The sequence below is a fragment of the Molothrus aeneus genome, chromosome 26, assembly GCF_037042795.1.
Source record: "Molothrus aeneus isolate 106 chromosome 26, BPBGC_Maene_1.0, whole genome shotgun sequence".
NCBI classification, from domain to species: domain Eukaryota; kingdom Metazoa; phylum Chordata; class Aves; order Passeriformes; family Icteridae; genus Molothrus; species Molothrus aeneus.
Genome location: NC_089671.1, coordinates 899,221 through 924,368, shown reverse-complemented (window position 1 = coordinate 924,368; position 25,148 = coordinate 899,221). Strand labels below are relative to the sequence as shown.

At 52.6% G+C, this 25,148-nt stretch overlaps 1 protein-coding gene across 2 annotated transcripts in view; it reads right to left on the bottom strand.

Moving 5' to 3' along the window:
* RPTOR (regulatory associated protein of MTOR complex 1) overlaps positions 1–25,148 on the bottom strand; it is a 109,540-nt gene that overhangs the window by 48,316 nt on the left and 36,076 nt on the right. For both annotated transcript variants that reach the window (XM_066565814.1, XM_066565815.1), the window contains exons 7-16: positions 23,039–23,098; positions 19,001–19,101; positions 17,983–18,127; positions 10,848–10,923; positions 8,703–8,804; positions 4,186–4,269; positions 3,139–3,249; positions 1,395–1,469; positions 873–938; positions 103–294 (exon numbers count right to left, since the gene is read on the bottom strand). In XM_066565814.1, coding sequence (XP_066421911.1) covers positions 103–294; positions 873–938; positions 1,395–1,469; positions 3,139–3,249; positions 4,186–4,269; positions 8,703–8,804; positions 10,848–10,923; positions 17,983–18,127; positions 19,001–19,101; positions 23,039–23,098 — 1,012 coding nt within the window. The remainder of the gene's footprint in view (positions 1–102; positions 295–872; positions 939–1,394; positions 1,470–3,138; positions 3,250–4,185; positions 4,270–8,702; positions 8,805–10,847; positions 10,924–17,982; positions 18,128–19,000; positions 19,102–23,038; positions 23,099–25,148) is intronic.

Below are 25,148 nucleotides of genomic sequence, written 5' to 3'. Positions count from 1 at the left end.
CTCTGAACCAGACACGACCCCAAAGCTCTAGAATGCCCTGCTCTGCAGGAACTCCAGCCCTGCCAGTTCCAGTGGGGCTCACCAGAAGAGCTGGAGTTTTACCTCTGGGATTGGGTCTGAGAGGAGGCTGTAGAGCTTCTCATGGGCGCTGTCTCTCACTCCACACCACCTGGCTGAGTCGAAGTTCTGCCAGATCCTGCCCAGACAAATGGCCACCCACTGCCTGAGGAGCGGGTGGGGATCGTTCAGCTGCTCCAGGCAGATCGCTATCAGGTTCCCCTGCAGGCAGGCTTCCTGCAACACAAACCGAGCCTTTTGTTTGGGATGACAGCTTCCCACCTCATCCCCGCACAACGAGACTATTTCTGAAGGAGTCAGGAAGCCAAGAGAAAATAATCGTTCAGTGGTTTCAGACTGATTTTGTTAGAGAACACCAGCAGCACCAAGGGAAAGGCAGCTAGAGTTGATTAGATAGTTGAGCATTAAAATGCTTTCTGCAATGCATAAAGCTTGGGTTTTCCTCTTTGGAAACATTCCTTGCACCTGTGAGAGCCCCAAGGTTTATGGCTCAATCCACAGACCATTCCCAGCCATCAGGCTCCCACTGGACAGGACCAGAACTCTTCCTGTGCAGTGGCTGTGCAGGGACCCCTGTCCTTGTCCCCCTCTGCCAGGTGCTGGGTGCAGAACGTCTGTCACATCTCCAGGCCAATTCCTCTCTTAATCCACACAGAAATAACAAAAACCAATATCCCAGTTCAGTTTCCAAGTCCAGGTTTGGGCTCAGTGCAAGCCAGGACCCTTGTACCAAAGCCAGGGCATGAGGCAGAGAGAGGTGGCAGAGGATGAGGGGAAGGGCTGCTGGGACTCACCTGCCCCGTGTTGTAGTTGTTGACAATCACAGCCAGGATGAAAGCTGTCATGGTCCTGTGCTCAGCCTGAAAACAGCACAGACTGAGGTGAGATGGGGGCAGGAACAGCCACAGCCCACCCTCAAACAGGGCACCATCCCCAGAGCAGGCTGTGCCATGGCAAAGAAGGAGAAAATCCCAGCTTTCTTGCCCCTGTTACACCCCAGCATGCTCCCAGTCAGCTCTGGGGAGACCCCAAACACCCTTATGGGAACCCAGCTGCTGCAGAGGGAATTGCCAGAGCTGTGGGGCAGTTCCCTGCTCCAGCTGCACCCCCAGGGACCCTGCTTTCACAACCCCAGAGGAGATTGCTCAGCCTTGGCTGGGTGGTGCCTGTGCCCACAGCCCAGCAGTGGCTGCCCAGCACAGCTCTGGGTGCCACTGCAGGGGAAGCAACCCCACATGGCAGCAGAACTGCAGAACAACAGCTAAAACAAGGCAAGGAAATGCTAAAGAGCCTGAATAAACGTGACTTGTCCTTACTGGCATGTAGGGATCTGCCAGGACTGAGAGGAAATACTTGTGCCCATTGTCCTTCACCAGGTCAGCCTGGCACGACTGAAAGAGAGACAAGAAAACCACAGTGAGAACACAGCACACACATTCCTTCCTCCAGTAATGTACAAACCTTTCATTTCTCAACCATTTCTCTCCCACCTTGTTTCCATTTGAGAAACCAGGTGAAGCTCAAGCCCTTCCTGGGGGCTGCAACCAGACAAGGGGCAGGGCAGGGAAGCCTCTGCCACTGCCAGAGTGCCACAAACAGCAGGAAATGTGAGCTCCTGTGTGGGCAGGAGCCAGGGCAGCCACCTCTGGGCCACCATGAACCTCCCCAGGAATTTCTGTCTCCACCAGAGCCAGCCCAGGCTGCAGAGCAGCCCCTGGGGAGCTCAGGGCTGGGCTGACACACCAGCTCAGGCTCCACTTCTGGGGTCACTCCGAGAGGATCCACGTGCAGAGAGTGAAAATGGAAGGGAGGAAACCCTGACTTGGCATCAGCTCCCCGTGGCACGGGACAGAATCATGCATTTTTCACCAGGAGGAGAAGGGGAAGGAGGGAACCAATTGCTGAAAGGGGAGGGGGGGTGGCAAGGCAGTGATGCAAGGGAATATTTTAGTGCTGAGGAGAGGGAAGCTGCTGGTTTTGGCAGAGCCAGGAGCAGAGGGCCTGGACTGCTGCCAGGCTGCAGCCACAGGAGAGGCTTCCCCAACTCCTGCTCAGCCCAGGCTCCTCTCAGAGCCTGCCAGGGTCAGCCCCGTGTGTTCCTCACCCAAACCAGCCCCTGGACAGCAGCACAGGGAGCTGCCCAGGCCACCCTGCTGCTCTGCCCCTGCTGCCCAGGAGGGAGCAGGGCCACACCTGAACCCCTGCGTGCTGGGAACCCGGGGAGCCAGGCAGCACTGACACCTCCTCCTCCTCTGGAGGGAATAAACAGCTCCTCTGGCAGTGAGAGCACAGCCTGACCCAGCCAGGCTGCAGGCTTGGTGTGCAAGTTCAGACTCACAGCAAATATTCTGTCTGCAGGGAGCTGCTGCCTGTGCCCCCCCAGCAGCATCCTCAGCACCTCCTCCTCCTCCCTCCCACACCCAGCATGTGCTGCTGGAATGAGTGAGTGAAACAGCACAAAGAAACCCAAACCCACCCCTTCAGAGGGGTTTTTGTGTGTGTTTTGCTGTAAAGCTCAGCCCACAAACAAGTGAGGCAGTGCCAGAGCATGGGAGGGAAGGTGTGAGGGGCAGGACAGCACATGGGAATCACACCTGAGTGAGCCCTGGCACACACCTGGGGCTGAGGCACCACAAATGAGCTTCTCCAGAAGAGCCCTGAGATGAATAGTTTTCATTTTCTTTGCTTTCCCAAATCCTCTTAGGATGTTAATGAAAATATTGTTATAAAGCTAAACCTGACGATGCTGGATCAACAGCAGGAAAACCTTCACAAATTCAGTGCAATGCTCCATACTGAAGTGCAGGAGAGATACAAAAATAACCCCCAAAGAGGAAAGATCCAACATCCACAGCAGGTCAGACATTCTACATGGACTTCCAATTGTGCCTGAATTGATGTGAGCACCTCTCCTAATACTTGTCCAGTGCTCCACTAATTGCACCCACAGACCACTGGCACAGAGACACCACTCTACAAATCTACCTGCAATTACTCACCAGCTCCATTGTTTATTTGCAAGCCCAGCAAGCAGGGCTCTGGCTGGGCAGGAATACTCACACTGTCCACTGCCAGGATCTTGGCCCAGATGAACACAAGGAGAGGCCTCAGCTCACGAGCTGAGCTCTGCAGGAGCTTCAGCACATAGGGGAAGATGCCAACAGAGAGGGCCTGGAGGGAGAGAACAAATCAGTAAAAGCCAAACCCCCCGTGGCAGCTGAGCCCCCAGCAGGGCCCAGGGTGCAGCATCTTTACAGACACAACTGAGAAACCTGGTAGGAAATAATTCCCCAGTAAAGAGGGGATCCCCGTGTGTTTGTCTGTTGTTATTTTCATCTCGAATGGCACCAGGTACTCCCAGACTCGTTTGGTCCACGGAGACCCCGAGTTAATCCAGCAGCAGCCTCCTCTCCTCACAGCCTGGGCTGGTTTATGCTCACCTCCCTCAGCTCTCCCAGCTAAACACATCACAGAGCTCAGGAATTCCAGCCTTCCCACTGGGAATTACCAGGTCTCTCCAGGAGGAGGTAAAGCCAAGCACTACAAAGTGCCATCACTGAGCTGCTCCAGGACCAGCTGCTGCTTCATCTTCATCACTTTTATCATCAAACAGCTCCATTTACAGGAGTGCTTTAAACTGCTCCTGCTTAATTCTTATTTATGCTCCACACTGTGCTGCCACTTTCCAAACTGCAGAATGCAGCTGCTGCCTGCTCAGAAGAGCTTGTAAAACCCAGACACCAAACAGATAAAGGAGGAGAAGGAAATGATGCAGCCAGTAAGCTGAAAGAACACAGAATAAATGCGTGTGCTTTTTTTGGCTATTTATTTGATACGGTATTTCCTCCTGGTTTGTCCCTGACATTATTTCACACTCAGCTGCTCCCTGGGAGCTCCCCTGGCCGCACTGGGCAGGAGCAGGGGCTGGGTGTGATGAACACAAACCCGTGTGGCATCGCTCCCTTTCCCACACACCAGCACAGGACCGGGTCACCGCTCAGAGCTGTGCTGGGGCTGCCCAGCTCCCTCCCCTCAGGCAGCAGCTGCACCCATGGCCCTGCAGAGCACAGGGAGGGGGAATGGAGCCCACGTGCAGCCCCCACGCACCAGACTGACAGCCCAGGGCCCCAGGTCCAGGAACCTCCCCAGCAGGTCCAGCGCTCGCAGCCGGTGCACCTGGCTCAGCAGCACCTGCAGGGACAGCACAGGGAGGGAGGGTCACTGCTGGGGCACAGGAAACAGGAAAGCCTGATCAATAAGAGTGCCTGGCAAAAGACTTTGAGAAGATGGAAACTGTGAGAGAGATTGAAATGAAAGCAAGCTTTGAGATCCCTCAGTTACTGAACAACAGGAAAACAATGGTGTGGCTGCTGAAGGTGATCCCCTTTTGATGGAACAACACCCTCTGCTTGCAGACAGCCCCAAGGCTCAGAGCAGACCCTGCAGCTTGGCAGAAGGGTCCAAAGAGGAGTTTGTAGGGTTTAAAATGTAATACAGTATGGTAATGGAATGATTCTTATAGGCTGTATGTAAATGCTATAGGATTTGTGTATTGTACTAGATTGGCTAGTGGGAATTAGAATATTCAGCACAGAAGAAGATTGATTGTATTGTATTGTAACAGGAACCTCCCATCCTCTCTTTTACTCCTTTACTCTTCCTCTCATCCTCTTTACCACACTCTTGCCTTCTCTCTCTTTACTTCTCTTGGGCCTCTGACACAGTCTGGCACCCAGCAATGCCCCTGTGCAGGATCTGTGCCAGCCTGGCACCCAGCAATGCCCCTGTGCAGGATCTCTGACACAGCCTGGCACCCAGCACTGCCCCTGTGCAGGATCTGTGCCAGCCTGGCACCCAGCACTGCCCCTGTGCAGGATCTCTGACACAGCCTGGCACCCTGCAATGCCCCTGTGCAGGATCTCTGACACAGCCTGGCACCCAGCAATGCCCCTGTGCAGGATCTGTGCCAGCCTGGCACCCTGCACTGCCCCTGTGCAGGATCTGTGCCAGCCTGGCACCCAGCACTGCCCCTGTGCAGGATCTGTGCCAGCCTGGCACCCAGCACTGCCCCTGTGCAGGATCTCTGACACAGCCTGGCACCCTGCAATGCCCCTGTGCAGGATCTCTGACACAGCCTGGCACCCAGCAATGCCCCTGTGCAGGATCTGTGCCAGCCTGGCACCCTGCACTGCCCCTGTGCAGGATCTGTGCCAGCCTGGCACCCAGCAATGCCCCTGTGCAGGATCTGTGCCAGCCTGGCACCCTGAAATGCCCCTGTGCAGGATCTCAGACACAGCCTGGCACCCAGCAATGCCCCTGTGCAGGATCTGTGCCAGCCTGGCACCCAGCAATGCCCCTGTGCAGGATCTGTGCCAGCCTGGCACCCAGCTGGAGCAATCCCTGAGGGTCCCAGCTGCCTTGCCCAGCTCCTGGTGCTGGTTGCTGCAGCAGGAGCCAAGGGACAGCTCCAGGCCGGCCTCTCTCTGCTCCCCAGGCTCAGGAGCACAGGAGGAGGCTTTGCTTTCCTTGGCAAATCAATATCCCAGACTTAAGAGGGAGCAAAAGGTCATGTTGGTCATTAATAAAAATCTCATTAAAATGGAGTCTGACAACGCTAATGAGGTGGTGCTTTGCTGGCTTATACCTAGCCTGGTGTGAAATATTAACAGATAGACTTGCAGTTCTTAATCTCCTTAACAGATGTAAGATATTGGAATGCAACGTTTAATCCCCAGTTTAAATTGAGGAACATCCTTCAGCATGGATCTCAGGGAAAGAGACTCCTTGATTTACCTCCCCAATTCCATCCCCTCCTCAGTCTGTTTGCATGCTGCATATTGAAATTAGATGATTTTTCATGTTTAATATTGAAGAATAACTGAATTACTTGGCTCACATCTCACACTCTGGATGACTGGTACGGGGCACTGAGGTGGTGCAGGAAAGGTCCAGAAGAAAGCAGGGGGATGTGATCACTGCTGCTGTGGGCTCACCCTGAATATCAGAGCTCACATCTCAGGACAGGTCATGAGAGAGAGGATTTTGGCCATCCTGCCCTAGTTGGCACCAGCCTATTCCATCAAGCAGCCCAGCAATAACAGGGGCAGCTGTTTGGGACTGCAGCAGGAGCAGAGAGCAGGGCAGGTGAGGCTGGAGCAGGGCTGGGACAGCAGCTGGAGCTGGCAGGGGGCACAGATGTGACACAGCTGGCACCCTGCAGAGAAACCAAGGGACCCCAAACTCTGTCAGGAAAGGGAACTGACTGCAAAGGCTGTCTGGGTGAGGGTGAACCCCCAGCTCCACACTCTGCCCTCTCAGCACATTCCCCAGAGCACTCTGGGGCTGACTGGAGAGGCTCTGGGGCTGACTGGAGAGGCTCTGGTTTGCCATTAACACCCCAAACAAAGCCCTGGGCCCGGCAGGATTTCCCATTCCCAGCTCCCCAGTGGCTCTGCACAACACCCTGAGCCCAGGCTGAGATGTTGCAGAGCCTGGGGAGAGGATGGGGGGCAGCTCCTTAATTCCATTATTCCTTCTGCTGGATGCTGGAGGTGCTGCTGTGCCACCCCCCACACCAGCCCTGTGTCCCCAGGCAGAAATGGGGAGTTAATTCCATCCAACACCAAATTAGGGACGAGCCAGGACACAGGGGGCTCAGGGACATGGCACAGGCTGTGCTTTGGCAGGCAGCTCCTCACAAAGGCAGGATGAAGGCAGCCTGCAGTGCACAGGAGATGGCACAGAGTGACTCTCACAGGGACCAAGGCTGGCCAGGCTGTGTGTGCTGCTGCTGCTGTTCCTGATGGTTTCTCTCCCTGGGGTCTGAAACTCCCTCCCTTCCTGCCCTGGATCAGCTGGGCTTGGCTTCTCAGGATGCTCAGACCTGTTACCAACCCATCTTATTGCACTGTACAATTAATGTGCTATAATTATAACAACAATTACACTGTCCCAGCTCGGATTTGCTCCAGGCAGGAGCACAGGTTCCTGTGCCAGGTGAGCTCTCAGTTCCACTGCAGTCACGCTCCTGCAGAGCCTGCTGGTGCCAAACAATCCCTTGGAAAGCAGCAAAGTTGGAGCTGGAGCACAATCCTGCCTGCTTCCATGGCAGTGACAGAGACAAACCACACATCTGCTTATCCACCTCATCTCTCAAGGCTTGGGAGACTCAGGAAATTAAAATCTGGTCTTGCAGAGTTGGATGGTGCTGTCAGTCACAGGCCCAGCTGACAGGGAAGGGGAGTCTCCTCCCAGATCCCCGTACAAGGAACATTCCTTTAAAAGAAAAGCTTTAAATTGTGCTGCCCACAGGTCCCTGGCTGGGGTTTGCATTTCTGTCAGCACAAACTGCAGGGCAGGGGAGGCCAGAGCAGGCTCCAGATGACAGCTGCAATCCTGGCCCTGCCATAGGACATCACCTGAAACACCGAGTTCTGCCTCCCCTGCATTTCCTCTCCTTCCAACACGAGAGCTCTGCCTCACCTGAGCAGTGTCCCCCACCCTGCAGGTGTGCAGAGCTGTGGGCCCCTGCAGCAGGGCTCCAGCCCCTCATTAAGGGGAGCTCCAGCCCCTCATTAAAGGGAGCTCCAGCCCCACAGCAGAGCCCAGGCTGGGTGCTCCTGCAGCAGGGCTCCAGCCCCACATTAAAGGGAGAACATCCCAGGCTGTACCAGAGGGATAAAAGACATTTCCAAACGATTTATGCTGCAGTAACTTCCACTTTCTGAAAATGGCAAGATAAAAGTCTCTGCCTGACAGAGCTGGGACACAGAGGAGGTGCCAGAGGAGGGACAATGAAGATGTGCTGCTCTGAGAGAGGCAGACATGGACCAGAGCCACGGGATGGGGCAGGGAGAGCACTGTGGGTCCATCCACGTGGCTCTGTGAACTCACAACCAGCTCCCATTTACCCTGGAGAAGCCCCTGGTACTTGTGTTCCCAAAGGCCACCGGGGGCAGGAGAGGGAGCAGGAGAGACAGGGACACATGGCAGGGGCAGGGAGAGGCAGGGACACCCCTGGGAGAGGCAGGGAGAGGCAGGGACAGACAGGGACACCCTTGGGATGGGCAGGGAGAGACAGGGACACCCCTGGGACAGGCAGGGACACCCCTGGGACAGGCAGGGAGAGGCAGGGACAGACAGGGACACCCCTGGGAGAGGCAGGGACACCCCTGGGACAGGCAGGGACACCCCTGGGACAGGCAGGGAGAGGCAGGGACAGACAGGGACACCCTTGGGATGAGCAGGGAGAGACAGGGACACCCCTGGGACAGGCAGGGAGAGGCAGGGACAGACAGGGACACCCTTGGGATGGACAGGGAGAGGCAGGGACACACCTGGGATGGACAGGGAATGACAGGGAGACCCCTGGGACGGGCAAGGAGTGACAGGGACACCCCTGGGACAGGCAGGGATCCCCCTGGCATGGGCAGGGAGAGACAGGGACACCCCTGGCATGGGCAGGAACACTCCTGGCATGGGCAGGGAGAGGCAGGGACAGCTTTGGGACAGGCAGGGACACCCCTGGCATGGGCAGGGAGAGGCAGGGACCCCCCAGCCCCTGACAGGACCCCCCCAGCCCCTGACAGGACCCCCCCAGCCCCTGACAGGAGCCCAGCACTGACCTGCAGGACGATGGGCAGCTGCTCCGGGGGGTTGCGGTTCTCCACGCCCATGGTCAGCCACACCTGGAAGGCCGTGAGCTGCTCGGCGAAGAAGGGGCTGTGCTGGGGGAGCAGACAGGGAGAGCAGCCTGGGTTAAACACCAAGGAGGGGAGGCAGGAGCTCTGCCAGCCCTGGGCCTCACTGTTCCCCGAGGCTGTGGTCTGGAACTGCCTCGTGTTTGCTTGGGCTTTTCTAAATGCACAAAACCTTCCCAAAGACTGAGCAGACACACGTCCCTTAAATGTGGTGGGGAAAAGGAGGAAAGGGTAGAGAAAGGGGAAAAGGGAGCACAGAAGGTCCTGGGGAAGCTGGCTGCTCTCTGCCCAGAGCAGCAGATGGAGCAGCAGAGGATTTATCTGCTCTGCAGAGGCCATTGCACTCCTGCAGCAGCACTCAGAGCTGCTCTGCCCCGTCCACAGACACACAGCCCAGGTGCAATGAAAACAAATTCCTTATCTCATCCATCACCCTGAGGATGTGCTGCAAACACAGGGTGAGAATGCACTGACCAAAGCAGCTTCCAGCAGGAATCCTCAGAGAAACAGCAATCAGTGGGGAAGGAGGGAGGGAAGAGATGGAGCAGGGAGAGAAACCCAGCCCAAACCCATCCCTGTGGGAGCACTGGGAGCCCCCAGGCCCTTCCCCACCAGGTAATTGCGTTTGCCAGGTCTGGGCAGGCAGGAACAGCCTGGGAATGCCAGGAGAGGTTTGAGATGTGCTGCAGAGACAGCCCAGCCCCAAGCTGTGCCCAGGGCTGTGCCCAGGCCAGGCTGCAGTGCCAGCCCCCAGCAGGTCCCTGTGCCTCTCCCCAGCCCTGCCAGGCTGACAGTGGCCACAGGGACTGTCCCTGCCCTGCTCCTGACCACCCAGGCTGCACCTGGCTGCACTCTGAGGCTGAGCCTGCCTCCATTCCAGCCCAAATCCACAACAAACCCCATTTGTCAGGCCTGAAAAGCAGCCTGGAAATTGCTCCCAGCCCAGCCTGAATCGATCTCCAGCTGATAATGGCCACTCTTCTTCCTGACCTCCTGCCTGATCCCAGCAAGTCTGTGCCTCTGCCCACCCCACAACACTCAGAAATCTCCTGAATTTCAGCTCGCTTGACAGAGAATGCCCAGCTGAGGGTTAACACTAATAAAAAAGCCTCCAACGGCATTGTTAGAGACTGGAAGTAAAAATGAACGTAAGGCAGGAGAAGAAAAATAGTATTTTTTCCATTCTAAAGCAGAGCACAGAGTGAGGAAGGCAAGGGTGGGAGGATAAAGGCCTCAGGGCATCCTCATCAGCCCCCAGCCTGGCAGGAGCCCACAGTTCTCCTGCTGCACTCAGGGCTTTGCAGACAGCCTGCAATTACAGCCAGAAAACCTGGGCAAGTTTGGGAATATAAATAAACTGCAAAAATGCTGCTGAAAATTAGAGAGACATCAGGGTGGAGCAGGGACCTGAGCTTGTACAGTAATTGTTATTTAAAGGTTTCACTTCATGGAATGTCAAAGGACTATCAAGAAAAGAATAAAGGAATTTAAACAAAATATAATATTAAAAATTTTACTTTTCTGAGAATAAATAAAGCAGAAAAAAAACCCAGCGACTCCTGTTAACGACACTGAGCTTAAGAGAACTCTCTGGACATACCCTCAAACTCTATTTTATATTTGAAAAGGTCTCTAATAAGAGATAATTTTCACATTTAGGCCTCTAATTTCAAAACCTATGCTGCATGTTGGGCCCTTTTGGGTAACAGCCCCTGGCCAAGTTGGAGAGCTGTGGAATGTTCTGAGCCAGGGCTCAGACACTGCTTCTGCTGCCAGGAGCTTCCTGGGGGCTGGATCACGCAGCAGGGAAGGGCTTAAACTTGATTTTAGTCTGTTCCTCAAAGGGAGAATCACAGAACTCCAGAATGGTTTGGCTTGGAAGGGACCTTAAAGCCCCTCCAGTGCCACCCTGTGCCAGGGTGCTCCAACCTCCAGGGGCAGCCTGTGCCAGCCATCTGCAGCTTTTGCCAAACACAAACCCTCAAAGTGCAGCAGCAGAAGGGCTGAGCTGAGCTGGGTGTCAGGGATGGAGGGAGCTGTGCCCACGTGCCAGGACAGCCCCCAACTCACCCTGAAGGCAGTTCCCTCCTCGATGATGGTGGGCAGCTGGGAGAGGCAAATGTCAACAGCAAGGTCCCAGGCTTGCCTGCAGGGAGAGAGGGGAGAGAAGGCATCACAGGGGATCCTCAGAACAGCAAGGGAAACTGAAATTCTGACCATCCAGGAACGTGGGCAGTGTTGGCTGGCTCAGGAGTGCTCAATATTCCCTGTTTCCAGGGAGAAATGGGAAAAACACCTGAAGGAATTTCTGCAGCACCGGAGAATGTCAGCCCACAGGGCCTTTGAGGTGTGTTTTACTATGCAGGAGAATGGCTCAGAGAGCAGAGACAACTGCTCTGATTTTGGCTGCCCACAGAAGGGCTCTGAGGGTCACTCACTGCAGCAGCACATGAAGATGCTGAGCTCTTCACAGTCATTTTAGGTAAGCAGCACTAATACTGCTACAAAAATGCCCAAAGCAGCCCTGTGAGGTCAGATCTCAAAGGCTTTAAAGTGTTATCAGAAAGAACAAACAAAAATTTAAAAAGAGATTGGAGTAGATTAAAATGAAATCTCTTTTTGATGCTTCTAAAATCAGGCTGCTGGAAAGAGCCACACAGCCAACATCACCCAAACCACTCAAACCTCTGCCAACCTTCCCAAGCTTCCAGAACAAAAACCACAACATGAAACCTTAACCCTCCTGCTCTCCACAACCAAGGGCTGTTGATTAATGTCAGCTGTGGAAGAGGCCCTGCTCAAGCCACATACTTCAACTGCTTCTCCAGCCATTCCAGAGCAGCCCTGAAATGATTCTCCAGCCCTTCCAAACCACCCCAAGTGCTGCTTCTGTTCTGTTCTGTCTGTGCAAAACACGAATCCTCCCAGCCTGTGGGACACCAGCAACCAAAGTAAAACTTCTCTGCTTCCAACCAGTGGAACAGTGCTCCCTCCTCAGAGCCTCAGGGCTGCACACAGGTTACACACAGGTTACTCACTGTGCTGGCTGAACAGACAATGGCATTAAATTCATGTTACAATAATTACAAGAATCAAACCAAGCCACCAATGAATGGGAAAGGAACAAACCCCGGAGGGTGGGGAGACGAGGAGCAGGGAGAACTGTGGCACAGAGCTGGTGACAGGGATGGCTGGGAGGAGGAGGAGGAGCAGTGACTGACAGCTTTAATATCCCAGAGGGAACAGGAAAGGTGGGCACGCCGTGGATGTGCTGCCTAAATCCCATCACACAAACAAGAGATAAATTTGGGAGCAGCAGGGACCCAGGATGGGAGGAGCTGCATCCCACCAGTGATTTATGAAAGGCAGAGATCAGAGCACCCCCTCAGCAGAGACTGCTGTCTGCAAAGTGCTCTGCAAGATTTGCTCTCACTGCATTTGGGACACAAAGGGCTCCACATCTTTCTCTGCCCCCTCCTCACTGCTCTCTCCCAGTAGCTCCAGGCCCTCCACCCTGACAGTGACACACTGATGTAGCCACAGGTGACAGCCCTGTGAAACACCCAGGGCTTCAACTGAGTTCTGCTATGAAGGAAGGTGTTAAAGAGGATTATTTTTAATATTACCTTGAAGTAATTGCACACGGTTGAAAGCTCTCCTTAGCAGGAAGATTGACTCAGTTTAAAAAAGGGATTTTGCTTATCCCAAAGCCAAGGCAGCACCACAACAGGAGCAGTACAGTACACAACTCAGCCCAGTACCTTTTCACTACACCAGGACTGTCTGAATGTTCAGTAATTTAACATAAACTCATCAGCTGCCTCTTTGCTTCCCAGAGCTGCTGCAAAGTTTGGACTTCAGCAAAGAACAGAAGGGAGAGTCCCAGCCCTGCCCAGGGACTGTTCACTGCCCAAACCCACCCAGAGCCAGGCAGTGGAACCCCAAAGAACAGAGAGAGCAGAGTCCCAGCCCTGCCCAGGGACTGTTCATGGCCCAAACCCACCCAGAGCCAGGCAGTGGAACGCCAGGAGCACTGGGGATGTGAGATTTCTGAGAGCAGAGTCCCAGCCCAGTCAGAGCCTGTCTGGCTGCACCCACGGGTACCCATTAGCTGGCAGCTCCTGGAGGCTGATTTTCTTACACTCAAATTTTTGGGCTGACTCAATGTCTAATGCTTTTAACTCTGTTCTTTTTTTTAATAATGTATTCCTAATGTCATTTAACGCTCTCCTTTCCCCTGGGAGTGGTGGGTATTACCTGGCACCACCCAGGCTCCAGGAACAGGAGTGTCCCTGCCTGGAGGAGCAGCTGGAGGGAGGCTGAAGCCACCCCTCAGCCCTGGGGCAGCTCCTCCTTCTGAGCCCCATTTCTGGAGCCGTTAAATCTTTCCCAGCCCATTGTGTCTGTTGGCCAAGACATTCCCCATCAGTTCTGGCAGCCCAGTGCCAGCCATGCCCTGTGTGACACCCACCAGGTGCCAGCCCCAGCTCACCTGTGTGGCAGCCACCCTGTCACCTCCCTAAGCTGCTTTAGGGCACAGCTGGGCAGCTGCTCAGACACAGCTGTTTTTATAAACTGGTTATTGCTGTGAATATTTGGCAGGAGTCTGAAATCCTTTCCTTCCCCCAGCACATCCCCCTGCTCCAGCCACGACTTAGGGCACAAGCTTTGCTATTTCTGTCCCACATCAAAGTCTCCTAGTCTGATAATGGGACCTGGAGATGGTAAGACTAACACACAGACACAGAAAATATCAGGTTACAGTGTAATCTGAACGAATCTAATCCTTCAACAGCCCCAAATGCCTCTCCCAACAATCATTTTGCTCTTGCAGAGCCCTGAGTGTTTGGGTGCAGCTCCAAGAGCCTCATTTCCCTGAGGGATGGCTGGGCAGCCCTGATCCATCCTGCTCCACCTGTAATTGCCTCTCTGCATTATGGTTTTGTTTCCAGCCCCAATCTCCAGCTCCCTGTATTTGCAGTACATTATGACTCCTTTCAACCCAAATTTCATGGCCTGCAAACACACCACGGTGTTTCTATTAGGGATGGGTTGTAGCTCTTCCAAAGCATAATTAAGGCACTTGGGGTTTAATATATGACCTGTGTTAGGAAATATTTCCAAACACATTATTAGGTCTTTTCAGAGGCCGTGAATAAAAGCAGCTGGCAGCAGCAGTAATGCACAAACCCTAATCCATCACAGCACAGATCAAGGTGCTGACAGAGCTCTGTGCTCAGGCACCACAGACAGAGCCACTCTCAGCTGCACAGCACAGCCAATCAATGGATATTAATATTAATGTTAATATTAATCCTGCATTAGGGCCCTGCAGTGAGGGCAGCACACAGACACAGCCCCAGGGGAAGGGGCTGAGCAGCACAGCTCAGCAAGCCAAGAAAAGTAGGAAAAGCAGAAATAAGGTGTCAGATTGTGTCCGAGGGGCACAGCCACAGAGATCAGCTCTCCTGACTCAAAGCACACTGCCCTGCTCGGTGAAGGGAGGAGTCTGACAGCTCCTGGGTCAAACATCCCCTCAAAAAAGGGAAATCCTCACTTTTCCTCAAGTTCCAGCTGAAAAGGATACTCCCAAATGAATTGGCCAGAACACCAGCTTGAAGGGTTGAGTTTTTGAAAAGGCAGAGCAGCTCCCACCTGCAGCAGCTGCATTACAGCTGTGGCAGATGCCAGCTCAGAGCCAGCCCTGAGTGTTCCCCTCAGTGCCACCTGGGGACCCCTCCACAGCAGAGATGGGCTAAGCAAAGGTTGATTTGGTGCCCCAGAAGGGGCAGTGGGAATCATCCAGGAGGTGAAAACTGAAGCTCAAGGATGAGGGACTGTTTGCAGAGCTGCTCCCACCACGTGCAGGCCTCGTCACAGCAGCCAGGCTTGCTCCCCAAATAATGCCTGGGGATCAAAACTCTGGGAAAAGTCTGGATAAAACACCCATCAGAAAACCCTGCTGGATCAGAGCCACAGAGCTGGGTCCCACAGGAGGCCCCCAACCCCCTGGCTGGAGTTTGATCCTTTCCAGCACCCTGTGGCCAACTCCCCTGCCCTCACCCATCACCCAGCTCACCCAAACTGTAAAATGGGTCTGCAGCTTTCAGAAAAGGCATCCATTAGAAATTCCTGAGTGAAAGGTGATAGACAAGTAATTATTTTTAGAAAATATTTCAAGGAGCCCTAAATTAGTTTCTAAATCTGTCCTTACTAAAAGTTCCTAATAACCACTGAGCCACCTCGGACAAAAGTGGAATTTTCCCCTTTGATGGATTTGCTGCAAACTGCACGTTTTTTGGAGGGCACTGAATAAAGTGTGTCAGTTCCCTGCTCCCTTGCTCTCTACCTCACCAGTGTTGAGGATTCACGTGGAAAAGAGCTCTTTGTGTCCTGTTCTTATGGAATTTCTTCTGGTAAATCCTACAAAGCAGCAGCAAAGGTGCTGTGCTCTGAGGGGCTTCACAAAGGTGTGTCCAGCACCATCCTGCAGCTTCCCAAAGGAATTTCCAGCACCACTCTGCTCCAAAACCACACTACGAGCCAAGAAAATGTGTTTGTAGACCCCACTGTGCTGCCATGTGAGTCTGAGAGAGATAAAAAGTGGGATCCAGGAGCTCCCAGTTTCATTCCTGTGGCTCATGGATGGCAACACCAACTCAAGTCAGGCCATATTCCCACAGGAAACCAGAAACACAGGCTTTTAATAGGCTGGCAATAAGAATGAATTATGTCCCTATAAGGAACAGAAAATATAGATTTTTAATATGCTGGCAAAAAAGCAAGCCATAAATAACTCCAGAAATTTACTGGTTTAATTTTGAAACTCCTGCAACAGCGTGTCCTACCCTGCTGCACTGGCAGAGTGCAGCTGACGGCTGGAGCTCTGCCACGTCCAGCAGCAGCTCAGAGTCACCAGGGTGGCTTTTCCTGGCCTGCCCTGGCTGTCCCAGCCCTGGGTGGCACTGGCAGAGCAGCCCATCCCAGTCACAAATGCCCAAAGCAGTTTTCCTCAGGAGCTGCTGACCCAGAGCACTCAGGGTTCATGGTCTGCAGCACTCAGAATGTTCAGCTGCTGGCAGCTCCAGCCAGAGGCTCCCCAGCTTCCTCCAGGATTTTAATATTTAAAGCAGCTCTGTGGGACCTGCAAATGCCTCCTCGGTGTTTGCTGCACCTGCAAAGGCTCCTGGGGCTCCCTGCTGCCAGCCTGGCCCCATTCCCTGCAGAAACCATGCAATCATGGAATGTTTGGATTGGAAGGGACCTCAAGGCTCAGCTGATGCCATGGCAGGGACAGCTGCCACTGTCCCAGGCTGCCCTGAGAATCTGAGCTCCTCAGAGCTGCTGTCAGTGCTGCACTCCTTCATCACCACCCTCTGTGCTCACCTTCCTGCACATTTGTATGGAGCAAACCCATTAAAAAGCTCCTGCAAGTGCAGGCTGAGCCTCCCCAGGGCCTTTACCTGTGACTCCCTCAGCCTTTGGCAAGGCTCTGCTCTGTCCCCCAGGACCCCCTCAGTGCCACTGCCCCCCTCTGTACCTGGCCCTGTTTAGTGCTGCTCTATTAATCACAGCGAGCAAGAAAATAAAAGCCAGAATTTTGGTTATTATTATTATTATTATTATTACTACTACTATAATTACTCGTGGGACATTGGTTTGATAGGCAGAACTGCATTTAAGAGCTTTTTGATAACTGTGCCACCTCCATTTCCATGAATCATCTTAAAAGCAACAGTAAAAGTAGAGGAACTCTGGAGCAGGAATTTCTCCTACTGCAGCAACACAAGTTAAGGATCCTGCCCACCCCACACAATCCCTGGGGAGAACAAAGCAGAGGATGAGCCATTTCTGTGGTGTTTGAGTGAGAGCTGCCAGGGCTGGAGGGGAGCTCCTGCAGCACAGAATTACAGGATCACTGTGCAGAATTACAGGATCCCAGAGCAGGAGCAGCTTTGGGGATGGGCTTTAGCTGCCAAAGCTGTTCCACCCTGACCCACTGACTAACCTGTCACATTCACATTCTCTGGAAAATCCCTTTGCCCAGGAATTGTCTCCTGGGAAGCTGAGAAGCCTCAGAAAAAAGGAAAACAATTTTGATCTCATTTGCTTCTGCTGTGTTTTGCTGCTCTGGAATGTGTTTGGAGATTGTTCACCCACAGGTGATTGTTCCATTGGATTCTGCTGGGAGTTGTTTTCACTCTTTGCCCAATCAGGGCCAAGCTGTGTCAGGACTCTGCAGAGAGTCACGAGTTTTCATTATTATCTTTTTATCCTTCTGTAAGTATACTTTCTGTATTCTTTAGTATAGTTTATTTTATTTATTATTTCATGATACTAGATTATATTAAAGAATACTATTCTTAAATATAATATAATATAAAATATTATATTAAAGAATAGTATTCTTTAATATAGTATCATAAAATAATATTATTATTGAATATAATATAATATCATTATATATAGTGTATATATATGGTATTCTTTAATATAATATAGTATCATGAAATAATATGATTCTTTAATATAATGTTGTATATCTATATATATACTAGATATATAGTATTCTTTAATATAATATAGTATCATTAAATATATAGTATATATATTTTTATATATAATATATAATCTATAATATATATAATATATAATATATATACTATATATATTATATATATAGTATATATATTATTTCATGATACTATATTATATTAAAGAATACTATAATATAAAATATTATATTAAAGAATAGTATTCTTTAATATAGTATCATAAAATAATATTATTATTGAATATAATATCATTATATATAGCGTATATATATAGTGTATATATATATTATTCTTTAATATAGTATAGTATCATAAAATAATATGATTCTTTAATATAATGTTGTATATCTATATATATTTATATATATACATACACACTAGATATATATATATATATATAGTATTCTTTAATATAATATAGTATCACAAACCAATAAATTAGCCTTCTGAGCACACGGAGTCAGACCCACATTCCTTCCTTGGTCTGGGGGGAACCCAAACACCATCCTGCCCCAGGCAAGCCCTGCACAGATCCAGGTGCAACCTTGGCATGGTGTGGGCAGGAGGAGACCCTGACGTGTCCCCGTGGGCAGGGACAGCTGCCACCACCCCAGGGTGCCCCTGCAGGCCCAGGGAAGCCCAGCACTCACCACATGGCGTGCATGTAGGTGGGGGGCAGCCTGGGGCTGCTCACGGGCGTGCAGTTGTAGGACCTCATGATCCTCTCTGCCAGCAGAAAGTTCCGGAACAAGCTGGCCACCAGCAGGTCCTGCCGGAAGAGCTTCTGGAACAGATCTGAGAGAGATGGCAGCAGTCAGCACAGGCATCGTGTGAAAAGGGTTCAGGACACAAAACCACGTGAACGCTTTGTTGCAGTCAGGAGGAATCCCCAGCAGCTCTGCAGGGATGAGACGACAACCAGGAAAGGGAAATTGTGCCTGCAGAGCTCCCTCGGACACCATGGCTACTCCATCCTACATTAAGAGTCAAACAGTTCCTACCTTGGGCTCTTTTTTGCCTTTTCTGGATCAAATTCCCATTTTGGTGTCTCATTTCAGCTCATCCTAAGTTTTTGGAAAATTACTGAGGGAGAACAGGACCTCTGTGTACTGTTTAATCAAGAACTATCCATCTGTTAACTGGCAGTGTGATGTGCTCATGAGAAGCCAAAATGAATCCTAAAAGATAGCAAATGTGCTCTCTTCTACAGGGCAGAGAAGAATTGATGCTGTGTGAGCATTAGGAAGAGCAGGGTTGGAGAACTGTTTACAAATTTGGCTGCTTGTGCTCCAGAAGTACCAATTCAGAGCACAACAGGGGTGGAGAAACGAGGGATGAAGTTACTCATGGGAAACAAAACTGCCTTACCAGCAAAGAGGGGGGGGAAAAAGCTTTTATTCATGCTACTAACCAAGGCTGGAAGAAAACAGATTGCTCTGTACAAATTCAGTAAGAAAGGGAATTATACAAGCTACAACAATTGTGTTAGCACAGAAAAACCCTTTCTGGGTTCTAATCATCAGGTCTCTGCAATGCTCTGGTAAAAAGAACAAATAAAAGCAAACTAGCTTTCAGCTCCATCCTGATCTGGTCTTCCAGTTTAATTTTCTCCTCATTTCAGCCTCTCATGGATGTGACTCCTCATCCCCCTCCCCGGCCCAGCCTCACCTCTGGGCAGGACGTTCCAGGCAATGGTGTCTGTGATGGCTGTGAAGATCCAGTTCAGCTCCCCCAGGGGGGTTCTCCTGTCGTTCAGCCTCCCAGGAATCCTACAAGTGGGGGATAAAACCCTTCATGAGACCCCTGTTATTGTGCCTTTGTCCTCATGAAGAAGTATCAGCAACAGGATGAGGAAGTTTCAGAAACGTGCAGCAACCTGCTAAGACATCCTGTGGATTTATTCCTAATTTAACCCAATTCTCTTTCTGTGACAGCTTTTAAATATCAGAAGTATCAGCACTAACACAGGAAGCCTTTCTGTGGCCACTCACTCCTGTGGCACGTGCAGCAGCACCATTCCCATGTATAAACACAGTTCTAAACCAGCCAGAAATTCCCATCTTATGCAAAATTCCTGTCTGTCTGGGTAGCAGAGGAGAAGCACAGATCTCTGTGCAGTGTTTGCTAATGGAGCCCCGCAGCGAGCGCGGGGAACACGAGGCCACAGAGGCTCTGCTGAGGATTCCCTGTCAATATTTGCATTGCAGAACACCCTCTGCAGCAGAGCTCAGCTCCCCGAGCCAGGGGGGCTTCCCTGGGATGCAAGGGGATCCCTGCTGAGCCTCCCCAGCCAGCCAGACTCTGCCTTGCAGCCTGTGATGGCAAATGGCACAGCAGGCTTTATCTCCAGGAGAATTTCCCCATGGAAAGGGTGGCCAGCAGGTTTGGAGCGTCCATCCCTGCCCAAGGAAGGGCTGGATGTGGCACTCTGGGCTGGGGACAAGGTTGGGCTCGGTGATCTCAGAGGTCTCTCCCAGTCCCAAAGGTTCTGTGTGACACCTCCTGGCCTGGCCAGAGCTGCTCAGACAGGAGCCACAGAGCCCCTGTGCCCAGAGAGGTGCCCACATCCAAAGCCCAGGCTGATCCAGGTGTGCCATGCCCGGGCTGGGGAAGCTCTGAGGAAGACAAAGGCAGGGAGGCAGCGCTGCAGAGAGTGTGAGCACAGCGTTGCCATGAAAACCATCCCTGGAGCAGCAGCCTCCCTCTGCACTGCCCACAGGCTCTGCCTGCCCTGCCTGAGCCCCTGGCACACAGGGCACAGAGGAGCCCCTCCAGCACAGCCCCCCTGAGTGAGAGCACAGGGCAAACTCCTGGGACACAGCACCCCCAGGGCTCTGGGGCACAGCAGCCCTGACACCAGGGCCAGGAGCTCCCTCTGGGGCACAGAAACCATCCCTCTGGGACACAGAAACCACCCCTCTGGGACTCAGAAACCCCCTCTGGGGCACAGAAACCACCCCTCTGGGGCACAGAAACCACCCCTCTGGGGCACAGAAACCCCCTCTGGGACACAGAAACCACCCCTCTGGGGCACAGAAACCATCCCTCTGGGGCACAGAAACCACCCCTCTGGGGCACAGAAACCACCCCTCTGGGGCACAGAAACCACCCCTCTGGGGCACAGAAACCACCCCTCTGGGACACAGAAACCACCCCTGGGACACAGAAACCCCCTCTGGGACACAGAAACCACCCCTCTGGGGCACAGAAACCATCCCTGGGGCACAGAAACCACCCCTCTGGGACACAGAAACCACCCCCTGGGACACAGAAACCACCCCTCTGGGGCACAGAAACCACCCCTCTGGGGCACAGAAACCACCCCTCTGGGACACAGAAACCATCCCTCTGGGACACAGAAACCACCCCTCTGGGACACAGAAACCACCCCTCTGGGGCACAGAAACCACCCCTCTGGGGCACAGAAACCACCCCTCTGGGGCACAGAAACCACCCCTCTGGGGCACAGAAACCACCCCTCTGGGGCACAGAAACCACCCCTCTGGGGCACAGAAACCACCCCTCTGGGACACTGAAACCACCCCTCTGGGACACTGAAACCACCCCTCTGGGACACTGAAACCACCCCTCTGACACCTTCCACTGAGATTTCCACAAGGGGCTGGAACTGCCAAAGCCAGGTGCAAAGGCAAACCATGAATTATCATCTTGCACTATAAATAATAAACAGACATTAAAACATGAGCAATTTCCAGCCCCTGACATTTGATAATGCTTCAAGTGGAAACAAACATTAATTTTAGTCTCACATTTGTTATTCGTGGTGACTTTTATGGATGTGGTGCTGGTGCACAACAGCCTGGAGCAGGCTCTGCTCCTGCCACAGCAGGACCTTCCCCACGTGGTGACATCCAGAGGGACCCTTTGTCACCAGCCCCAGGGACAGAGACCTGAGCTGGGGCCCAGGCACAGCCACAGACCCTCCTGAGCAGCCCCACAGGAGCAGGAACAGCTCTCAAGGCTTTGGTTGCTTTCCCCTTCCCGGGGGTTTTTGTTTAGAATTCCCTCCTTCTGCACTATGGCCCCAGGCTGAAAATCCCAGGAATGCCACAGACCATTCCTGCTGCCCTGGGAGGGGATTTTGGGAGAGGGAGCCCAGTGCAGCAACAGAGATTAAAGCATCTTGTACATCCCCAATCCTTGGCACCCAGCTTTGGATTCCCATTGCCAGGGATTCATTCCCACAAACCATTCCTTAGGTTTTTCCCAAACTTTCTGAAAGCAGAACAAAGCCCAGTGCATGTCACTCAGCAGCCACACCTCCAGCACAGATGATCTGAAGCCTTGGGATCAAAGAGAAAAGTGCCCCCAAGGCAGGAGGAACATGGACAGAGATGCTGCCAACAAAAGTCTCATCAGGTGGCAGCCAGAAGTTCCCAAATTCCCAACACTCCACCAAAATTCCTTTGTATTTTGCTGTCTGGCTCCAGCAAAGATTTTTATTTCTAAGCTAAGGCATTGTTTGGCTCCATCTCAGAAGATCTGTGATGGAAATGCACATCAGGACCCACCCCACGTTCCCTCATCAGGACATGGGCTGAGCCTGGATAATTGGAAATTGGAGCCCTTCAGAGAAGGTGCAGCTTCATTTAGCCTCAAAGTCTGCAGCTTAATTGCAATATAAACTCCTTCCCCAGTTTTAAAGACAACTGAATTATAAATTACAATATACACATAGGCAATCCAGGAATTATTCCAGCTCTGTCTCAAGACTGTAATAAAAATCTGTGTTTTCCATAATTGATAGAAGGAGCAGAGGAAGATGATGAGGTTTAAATATTTGATATCCACAGGAAGCTGCTGCTGGCACACACGTGTGCTGTGGCACAGACAGACCAAGAGCCTGAACAAAAACCCATTTCTGCCAGGAAACCTTTATTCAAAGAGGATTTATGATCCAAGCGCTCTGTGAGGCTGAGTCAGAGCTGCCTCAGACCTTCAGTGACCTCACCACGTCTCTGATTAGAGACACTCTTGTAGCAATTGTAAATTAATTAACTTACCACAGCCATTGTTTATGCAGTGGCCTGAGGTGTCCTGAGTCTCCTCCTCATCCCCAAACCTGTGCACCCCTCTGGCACTCAGCCCCAAGGAGGTTTTCCTTCCTGCTTTCCATCTCCTCGAGGCCACAAGAAACCCAAAGCCCAGCACCATTTCCCCAGAGCTTTCAGAGGAAGCAACAGCCAGTGGTGAATCCTCTCCCTGAAAGCCTCTCTGACAGCTCCTCTGAGACAGGGCTTGTCTCTGCTCTGTCAGTTGTAAACTGTATTTTTATTTTGCTCCAATGAGTGCCCCTGAGATGCAGCTTTATCCAGATAATCACTCACTCTCCCCAGCTGAGAGGACAGAACCAATTTTTCCCATATAAAATTAACACAATTAAAAGCCTCAACACTGCTGCTGAACCTGGCTAACCCAACACACCTCTGTGGAAGGGCTGGCAGCACTGAGAGGCTTTTTGAACCTCAGCTGATTGCAAACATGCCAAAGTGGCTCAGGAAATGGGAGCTGCTGTGAGCTCACCCCATTGCTGATCAGGGTGCCCTCGGCAGCTCCACTCCCCCGCACTGTGCAGCCCTCTCTGAGCACCAGGGAGCTCTGGGAAGAATTTGCACTTCTCACACCCAGATTTCTGCTCCCCGGACCCCTTCCAGGACACACCAGTACACACAAAGCTTGACTTACTTCTCTATTAAATCCAGCGTGACTCCTGGCACCAGCCTGACGCTCTTCTGCATGCAGAACCTGGGGAGAGACAATAAAACAGAGCACACTAATTGAGTGCTTAATGACCAGGCTCTGTGGGGAGGAGGCAGGAGGAGGGCTCTGCACTGCACTGCTTCTGCTTTTAAAATGCTCTTTGGGCAGGGAACTTCAGCAGGGTGTGATCAGAGCCGAGCCAGGCCCTCGGCATTTGTCACCCATTTGTCACCCTGCTGATTCTGGGGCCGTTTCCATCGCCAGGTGTCACAACTGGGCCACTGTAGCTGTCAGGGTGACAAGTGTAACAGCAGACAGGGGGAAAAGGGCTCCCAGCATCCAGCACAGCCCCTGGGAGCAGCAGGACAGAGCAGGGAGGCTGTGGTTGTGCTGCTGGGGTAATGCTCAGCTCTGGGAGCTGCAGGACAGAGCAGGGAGGCTGTGGCTGTGCTGCTGGGATAGTGCTCAGCTCTGGGAGCTGCAGGACAGAGCAGGGAGGCTGTGGCTGTGCTGCTGGAATAGTGCTCAGCTCTGGGAGCTGCAGGACAGAGCAGGGAGGCTGTGGCTGTGCTGCTGGGGTAATGCTCAGCTCTGGGAGCAGCAGGACAGAGCAGGGAGGCTGTGGCTGTGCTGCTGGAATAGTGCTCAGCTCTGGGAGCAGCAGGACAGAGCAGGGAGGCTGTGGCTGTGCTGCTGGGGTAATGCTCAGCTCTGGGAGCAGCAGGACAGAGCAGGGAGGCTGTGGCTGTGCTGCTGGGGTAATGCTCAGCTCTGGGAGCTGCAGGACAGAGCAGGGAGGCTGTGGCTGTGCTGCTGGGGTAATGCTCAGCTCTGGGAGCTGCAGGACAGAGCAGGGAGGCTGTGGCTGTGCTGCTGGGGTAATGCTCAGCTCTGGGAGCAGCAGGACAGAGCAGGGAGGCTGTGGCTGTGCTGCTGGGATAGTGCTCAGCCTTGCCTGGGGCTTCCTTGGGATTAGGGCATGGAGGGCAGGGATGGGAGGAACACGTCAGGTTCAGACACCTCTGTTATTTCATTAAAAAACTGCTGACTCCATTTCCTCAGCCTTACAAATCCCACTACTCCAGGAACAGCAGCCCTGGAAATGCAGTCCTGTCAGCAGTGCCTGGAAAATCCCCAGAGCTGCTCAAGCAGAGTGTGTGGGAAGGGGGGAGCTGCCCCCTCCTCCAGCCCTCCTGGGAGCACAGGGCAGCAGCGGGAACACAGCTCCAGGATGGAAACCCAGCAATTCCAGCTTGGAATGGCTTCCTCTGACAGCCCCACATCCCCAGCCCCTCAGGAACCCCCTCCCTGCTGTTTCAGGAGGAATGTGCCCCTCAGTGCATCTCATTTCCCCCACTCTGGGGACACCAAGGGCCCAGCTGCCCAGCACTCCCATCTCCCCAGAGCTACATTATCCATGTCCAAAGGGTTTCTCCCCAGATCAAGGGGAGAACAATTACTTATTAAAAACAAGACATGCAGAGCTCATTTCTGAGATCCTGAGCACCTCTCCAGTTTCCCTGTGGCATCCTCTGCCTGAGGGGCATCCACTGGAGCCCAGCACTGGGACAGGCTCTGGGAAGCTCCTGGTCCCCAGGCTGTTCTCCTGATGTGCGTGTCATCCAGCAGAAAGAGAAGCCATAAAGATCCCAGGAACCTGCAGTGGGATCCCTGTGCAATCTGCTGAAATATAAAATTCTTATGACAATGCATTACAGAGCCATGCAGGGAAAATCCCTCCTAAACAGCCCCAGGCAGAGTCAGGCTGGCAGAGCCAGGTCTCTGGATGAGGCTGGAGAGTTTAACCCTTCTGGTGGTGCCTGGAAGGACCACGAGAGCAGCACAGCTCTGCAGGGTGACATCTGCTGCCCCCAAAGCAGGGTGGTGGCCCTGGAGTGTCCCAGGCCAGCTTGGATAGAGCTTGGAGCACCCCGGGACAGTGGAAGGTGCTGATATTCCCAAATTAAAGATGATAAACCTCAAAGACCAGGTTGGAGAGGACTTGGAGCAGCCTGGGGCAGTGGGAGGTGTCCCTGCCCATGGCAGGGGGTGGCACTGCATGGGCTTTCAGGTCCCTCCCAGCCCAAACCCAGAA